The sequence below is a fragment of the Oncorhynchus clarkii genome, chromosome 17 (assembly GCF_045791955.1).
Source record: "Oncorhynchus clarkii lewisi isolate Uvic-CL-2024 chromosome 17, UVic_Ocla_1.0, whole genome shotgun sequence".
NCBI classification, from domain to species: Eukaryota; Metazoa; Chordata; class Actinopteri; order Salmoniformes; family Salmonidae; genus Oncorhynchus; species Oncorhynchus clarkii.
In genome coordinates, this window is record NC_092163.1 from 70,586,086 (window position 1) to 70,594,011 (window position 7,926).

The window sequence follows — 7,926 nt, forward strand, 5'->3', positions numbered from 1 at the left end:
GAGTAAGAGAGAGAGAGAGAGAGTAAGAGAGAGAGAGAGAGTAAGAGACTTACTCTCTCTCTCTCTCTTACTCTCTCTCTCTTACTCTCTCTCTCTCTCTTACTCTCTCTCTCTCTCTCTAACTCTCTCTTACTCTCTCTCTTACTCTCTCTTACTCTCTCTCTCTCCCTCTCTTACTCTCTCTCTCCCTCTCTTACTCTCTCTCTCTCTCTCTTACTCTCTCTCTCTCTCTCTTACTCTCTCTCTCTCTCTCTCTTACTCTCTCTCTCTTACTCTCTCTCTCTCTCTCTCTCTTACTCTCTCTCTCTCTTACTCTCTCTCTCTTACTCTCTCTCTCTTACTCTCTCTCTCTCTCTTTCTCTCTCTTTCTCTTTCTCTTTCTCTCTCTTTCTCTCTTCTCTCTCTCTCTCTCTCTCTCTCTCTCTCTTACTCTCTCTCTCTCTCTCTCTCTTACTCTCTCTCTCTCTTACTCTCTCTCTCTCTTACTCTCTCTCTCTCTTACTCTCTCTCTCTCTTACTCTCTCTCTCTCTTACTCTCTCTCTCTCTCTTACTCTCTCTCTCTCTCTCTTACTCTCTCTCTCTCTCTCTTACTCTCTCTCTCTTACTCTCTCTCTCTCTCTCTTACTCTCTCTCTCTCTCTCTTACTCTCTCTCTCTTACTCTCTCTCTCTCTCTTACTCTCTCTCTCTCTCTCTTACTCTCTCTTACTCTCTCTCTTACTCTCTCTTACTCTCTCTCTCTCCCTCTCTTACTCTCTCTCTCCCTCTCTCTCTCCCTCTCTTACTCTCTCTCTCTCTCTTACTCTCTCTCTCTCTCTCTTCTCTCTCTCTCTCTCTCTTACTCTCTCTCTCTTACTCTCTCTCTCTCTCTCTCTCTCTTACTCTCTCTCTCTCTTACTCTCTCTCTCTTACTCTCTCTCTCTTACTCTCTCTCTCTCTCTTTCTCTCTCTTTCTCTTTCTCTTTCTCTCTCTTTCTCTCTTTCTTTCTCTCTTTCTTTCTCTCTTTCTTTCTCTCTTTCTCTCTCTCTTTTACTCTCTCTCTATCTTACTCTCTCTCTTACTCTCTCTCTCTCTCTCTCTCTCTCTCTCTCTCTCTTTCTCTCTCTCTTCTCTCCTCTCTCCTCTCTTCGGTTGAGTTTGGGCATAGTGAGTTCAGTGCTGCTCCAAGTGCTTGATGGGAATGCCACACACCATTTACTACCACAGGGTTGGAGAATGTGGAGACACTGAGGGCTCATGGTCTAGCCATACTATGTCCCACTATAATAAGCTTTGACGAGTCTTGGTAGGATTTGTTAAAGGCAGGCTAAATGATTTATCAAAATGCAATTGCAAGTGTTTTAATCAGTGAATAATTGACCAGTGCAAACCTGGCCACTACATTTGTATTTCCTTTGGTCACAATACTTACTTATGCAAGAGATCTTGTGACTCCTGCTGTCTAAGCCCTCGTCTGTTCAGCTGGAGCAGTAGGCTCATGCCTGACTTGTGATTTCTCCATGTGTACGTCTCGGTGTGGCTCTTGGACACGGGCAGCTTAAAGTGCCTGTCTCTGCTGCTGACTGGGGACATTCTACAGCTATATTCCTCCCCCTCTGGCATTTGCTAGCCTGGAAATGCGTACCTTAGGTTCCACTCGGACTAGGGAAACCGTCGCTCAACAGCCCAGTCTGAGGGTTTGTTTGGATTTGAAACTTCAACGCTACCTCTATAGGGCAAGTCCAAACATCTGCTTCCTGTCGTCTGGCCTACAGCCCTGTGAGAGAGGGCACTTTATACCACCCTGAGTAGGGTGAAGTTGCCCCCAAACGCTGTTCTTGCATTCCTGCAACAACTGCTCCTCTAATGCTTAAAGTTAGGATCTGGGAAGGAAAAAGTGAACCTCGACCTATGCTTATATATAGCAACTTCTACACAGAGCTGCTCTTTCTAGTAGAGGTGTGAAGGTTTAAACGAAATTGGGATTCTTAGTGTTAAGAAAAACCCCTAACCAATTATAATTATTTTTTTACGTAGATGCAGAAAGTAAACAGTGGGTCAGTTTCCAAAACAACTAAGAGCGTTAAAGCGCGAGGCTCAACTTCTCCACTGTTTTGGTGCCCTGGCTACCAGGCTGTGAACAGCATGAAGCGAACCCGTGCACATGCGCAGATACTGTGTGTGTCTGTGTGACAGCCAAGTGTTGCATCTCCCTCATCTCAGTATCCTAGACTGTTCATTGATGACAGCCCCAGCTTTACTGAAGTTGCGAGACATTCCAAGCCAAGGAATTGTGAGGTACAGCCTTTGATTGCTGATAGAACCGTGCACTAGGCCTTTCTGTCTGCCTGCCTAGTGTCCGAACTGCCTATACTGTTCCTCACTAGCTCGCTATGAAAGATGCAAGTGTTTAGTTGCCGTACTTCAAAGAACATAATCAGTCTCCTCCATTCCAAAAATACTGAATATTAGGAGTCATCTTGACACACAAATGGGAGTCGACACCGGGAGTCGACGTGCAAGGAGTCGAGGAATCCATTATTTTGGAGTTGACTCCACTACTACATCATCATCATTAGCAGTTGGACAAATGTCAGAGAAAGGCAAGCGACAGCAGTGAAGTCCTGTATGGCAACACTTTGAGAAGTTAAATGAGAAGGAAATGCCAACTTTGCGAGGTGAAAACAAGGTACAGTAGTGGTAGTACAGGTGCAATGCTTAATCATCTGAAAGGGACGCACTGTGAGACCCAAACCGTTATTTCCATCCATCCATCCTGCCATGGTATCATTCTATGGAGCAGCATTTCTATCCTGCGGGGTTGTCATAGTTTCCACTTTTACCTACCTCCCTAGACAGCCAGAACAAACTGTCAGGATGTGTCTGAAAGAGACTCTCTCTCTCGGTCTCTCTCTCACACACTCCCTCTCGGTCTCTCTCTCTCTCTCTCGGTCTCTCTCTCTCTCGGTCTCTCTCTCACACACTCACTCTCGGTCTCTCTCACACACTCCCTCTCGGTCTCACTCACTCACACACACACACACACACACACACACACACACACACACACATCCATGTGTTTTTCATCTGGTCCCAGTGAAATGCTTCAGTAACATTTTGATGTTATCCCCTGTTCTCTTCTCTCTCTGTGTCTCTGTCTCATCCCTGTTCTCTCCTCTCCCAGGTGCCTATGATCCTGGTGGGTAATAAGTGTGACCTGGAGGATGAGCGGGTGGTGGGCAAGGAGCAGGGTCAGAACCTGGCCAGACAGTGGAACCACTGTGCCTTTTTAGAGTCCTCTGCAAAGTCAAAGATCAATGTCCTCGACGTGAGTACTAATAATCAAACTGCTGACCAATGATTCAAATGATGATGCTTATAGACTGGATTTATACGGCTAGTTTGGGCTTTTTAATGTGTCAAAGCACTAAACAATGGTATTGCCCTGCAGATCTTCTACGACTTGGTCAGACAGATAAATAGTAAAACGCCTGTGGAAAAAAAGAAAGCGAAAAAGAAATCAAACTGTGTCCTGCTCTAAAGGTCCCCTCCACCCTGCAGCAGCTCTGAGCCAGGTGAGTAGGTAACTAATACGCTCCTCTAATACCCTGACTGGTACACCTCTAGCCTTGCTGCTCGGCCTCCGGCCTTAGTAGAAGGAGCACAAACCCCTTCTCAACTCACAATACGGACACACAATTTGGGATTTGTTTGATCAGTAGTTTATACAAGCTTTATTATTGATTTGAATGGCTGCAAATACAACTCTGGCAGTAAATTGTCTTGTCATTGATGGAGTTGATATGGCCTGAGAGCATTCATGGGGAGTTGACTGCTCCCTGTCATTAGAGCTGGAAGGAAACAGATACATCTGCTGGTAGCCTGGTGTGACTGTGTCCACATGACTGTACATACTCATGTCCATAGTGCTCAGTCTTTATCCAGTCTGTAGGGTAGCCGTCAAAGCAGAAAGGTCTGGGACTATGCTACAGTAACTGTAGACTGTGTTTCATCTGTTGTTCAGTCCCACAGTGAGGGGTCCCAGCCAGTCCAGCAGCCCCCAGGCAGTGTCTGTCCCCTCTGTCCTTGGCCGGCCACGCCGCCAAGAGCACTGGACTGGCACTAACGGGATTACAGACCCACTGTTCAGACTACAGGAGCTGCCAGGCTGGGGTAGAACAGCAGAGCGGGGAGGGCGGTGTCAGGCCCGTAGCTCTCAGGCTGGGGTAGAACAGCAGAGCGGGGAGGGCGGTGTCAGGCCCGTAGCTCTCAGGCTGGGGTAGAACAGCAGAGCTGGGAGGGCGGTGTCAGGCCCGTAGCTCTCAGGCTGGGGTAGAACAGCAGAGCTGGGAGGGCGGTGTCAGGCCCGTAGCTCTCAGGCTGGGGTAGAACAGCAGAGCTGGGAGGGCGGTGTCAGGCCCGTAGCTCTCAGGCTGGGGTAGAACAGCAGAGCTGGGAGGGCGGTGTCAGGCCCGTAGCTCTCAGGCTGGGGTAGAACAGCAGAGCTGGGAGGGCGGTGTCAGGCCCGTAGCTCTCAGGCTGGGGTAGAACAGCAGAGCTGGGAGGGCGGTGTCAGGCCCGTAGCTCTCAGGCTGGGGTAGAACAGCAGAGCGGGGAGGGCGGTGTCAGGCCCGTAGCTCTCAGGCTGGGGTACAACAGCAGAGCTGGGAGGGCGGTGTCAGGCCCGTAGCTCTCAGGCTGGGGTAGAACAGCAGAGCTGGGAGGGCGGTGTCAGGCCCGTAGCTCTCAGGCTGGGGTAGAACAGCAGAGCGGGGAGGGCGGTGTCAGGCCCGTAGCTCTCAGGCTGGGGTAGAACAGCAGAGCTGGGAGGGCGGTGTCAGGCCCGTAGCTCTCAGGCTGGGGTAGAACAGCAGAGCGGGGAGGGCGGTGTCAGGCCCGTAGCTCTCAGGCTGGGGTAGAACAGCAGAGCGGGGAGGGCGGTGTCAGGCCCGTAGCTCTCAGGCTGGGGTAGAACAGCAGAGCTGGGAGGGCGGTGTCAGGCCCGTAGCTCTCAGGCTGGGGTAGAACAGCAGAGCTGGGAGGGCGGTGTCAGGCCCGTAGCTCTCAGGCTGGGGTAGAACAGCAGAGCTGGGAGGGCGGTGTCAGGCCCGTAGCTCTCAGGCTGGGGTAGAACAGCAGAGCTGGGAGGGCGGTGTCAGGCCCGTAGCTCTCAGGCTGGGGTAGAACAGCAGAGCTGGGAGGGCGGTGTCAGGCCCGTAGCTCTCAGGCTGGGGTAGAACAGCAGAGCTGGGAGGGCGGTGTCAGGCCCGTAGCGCTCAGGCTGGGGTAGAACAGCACATTTTATTGGTCACACACACTTAGCTGATTTTATTGCTGGTGTAGTGAAATGCTTGTGTTCCTAGTTTCAACAGTACTGTAGTATCTAACAATACACACAAATATAAAAGTAAAATAATGGAATTAAGAAGTATATAAATATTAGGACGAGCAATGTCGGGAGTGGCATTGACAAAAATATAGTAGAATAGAATAAAGTATATACATATGAAATGAGTAAAGCAGTATGTAAACATTTATTATTGTGACTAGTGTTCCATTATTAAGGTGACCAGTGATTCCCATATCTATATAGGGCAGATAAATATCCCTTGCTAGGTGATATAGTATAGGACATTTCCTTGAATGAAATCGAAAGTTTTATGTTTTCCATTAATCCTCTCTCCACCTATAGAATGCTGTAATGAAGAACTGTTGCCCAGATTGGACCGTGCCAGCATTCTGACAGCCCCGCCTCCCCCATCAGCCATAAACGGTGACAACACAAACAGCCGCCTGCTGATTCGCTAGTATCAAGATATCAAGGCAGGACACAAGGAGAGAGAAGACTGGTGTCTATCTCACTCAGACTTCTCTGATCTGACATCAGTGAGCCTTGAAGGACAATCTTCATTTCCCACATGGTGAACCACCATAAACTCTCTGAAAGTCTCTGAAATGGAAATGTCAATGGTCTGGCCAACCGAGAGCCCCCTCCTCCTTTTTTGAGAGTTTAAAAACGATTACCTACGAAGGGAAAAAGACTTCAGTATTTTACATCTTTGCAATATATCGTATTTGAAGACATGGAAGTTGACTTTGGTTGTGTGAGTATAAATATCTGCAGACAGCGTGATCACATCTGGTATTAGGTGTAGTAAGAACGTTCAAGTGGAAGTAACAACTTTTGTATAGCCATACACACATTTCCTCGTGCCAGTCATGTCAATGGTGGACCATATGTTTTTTGGTTTTTCTTAACTCCATGGACTTTCTCTTCTGCAAATATCTCTGTGACTTAATTTTATACTCAGTCACTGGGATTTCATAGTTCCCGTAATATATTCTAATGCCATTTTTTGCATAATAATGCTTGAGAAAAGGTATTTTATAGAAGAAATATGGGGGGGGGGGAATTGATTTCTGTCTCTTGAAGCTGAAATATATACTAAACCAACTTTAATAATGCTTCTTGTGTTTTTGTCAAATGATGTTCCAGCTTTTATGGATTATTAAATTTAGTACATTTTAATTATTTTGGTCATTGTATTTTGTGGATTTAACACATCTGACTTAATAATCATACAGTGTCATGTAAAACCAACTCTATGATAATCACGGGGTTAAATCAGATGTGTACAAACTAAGTGGAATGTTGTTCCACCTCCAACGATCAGCAAACAGTTGCACAGTGGCAGTTCAATGCAAAGCTATATGGCTTAATCTCTCCCCCAATTTGCTCGGCAAATCCTGTGTCTGCAACAACCACCAGGGGGTACTGTGGGTGTAAAAGGGCCTGTTATTGGCCTGTTAGCGCCTTCAGAAAAGTATTCACACCCTTGACTTTTTCCACATTTGTCACTGGGATTGTTTTTTTAAATGTTTACAAATGATTTAAAAATGAAAAGTTGAATTGTCTTGAGTCAATAAGTATTCAACCCATTTCTTATGGGAAGCCTAAACATTTGCTTAACAAGTCACATAAGTTGCATGGACACGCTGTGTGCAATAATACTGTTTTAAAGTGCCATTTTTCAACTTCATATTCATCTTCAGCACCAGCCCAACATCATGTGAAAATGGCATGTTTCTATGTTTGTAGTAAAAAAGGAGGGAGAAGTGTTTCTTTCCAATGACATTGTTAAACAATTAGTAGGCAATGTCTACTCATAACTGGTTAAAATCATAAGATGCACACCGATGTCATTGGAAACAGCTTCCTCTTGTTTTTACTACAAAACATTGAAACACACCATTTTCCCATACACTGCTCGTCGACCATCTCATTCCAAATTCATGAGTATTAATATGGAGTTGGTTCCCCCCCCTTTGCTGCTATAAGAGCCTCCACTCTTCTGGGAAGGCTTTCTACTCAGATGTTGGAACATTGCTGCAGGGACTTGCTTCCATCCAGCCACGAACATTAGTGTGGTCGGGCACTGATGTTGGGAGATCAGGCCTGGCTCACAGTCGGTGTTCTAATTCATCCCAAAGGTGTTTGATGGGGTTGAGGTCAGGGCTCTGTGCAGGCAGTCAACTTCTTCCACACTTCTCGACAAACCATTTCTGTATGGACCTCGCTTTGTGCATGGGGGCGTTGTCATGCTGAATCAGGAAAGGCCTTCCCCAAACTGTTGCCACAAAGTAGGAAGCACAGAATCATCTAGAATGTCTGCTGTAGCGTTAAGATTTCCCTTCACTGGAAGTAAGGGGCCAGGTCCGAACCATGAAAAACAGCCCCAGACCATTATTCCTCCTACACCAAACTTGCCACTGCATTGGGGCAGGTAGCTTTCTCCTAGGATCTGCCAAACCCAGATTTGTGTTGTGTAATATTTTTGTTCAGTGTAGTTGAAAAGTAGCTAATTAGCTCAAATTCTAAAGTTGTCCGTGATGAGATTCAAACACACAACGTTTGGGTTGCTAGACATTCGCATTATACCCCTACCA

General features: G+C 46.9%; 1 protein-coding gene across 1 annotated transcript in view; it reads left to right on the plus strand.

The window, feature by feature from the left end:
- The window catches only part of LOC139371352 (ras-related protein Rap-1A-like), a 33,363-nt gene extending 26,855 nt beyond the window's left edge, over positions 1-6,508 (plus strand). Inside the window, exons 6-8 of the mRNA XM_071111700.1 lie at positions 3,164-3,307; positions 3,431-3,554; positions 5,672-6,508. Of these exons, the coding sequence (XP_070967801.1) occupies positions 3,164-3,307; positions 3,431-3,520 (234 nt within the window). The 3' untranslated portion in view covers positions 3,521-3,554; positions 5,672-6,508. The remainder of the gene's footprint in view (positions 1-3,163; positions 3,308-3,430; positions 3,555-5,671) is intronic.
- The last annotated feature ends 1,418 nt before the right edge of the window (positions 6,509-7,926 follow it).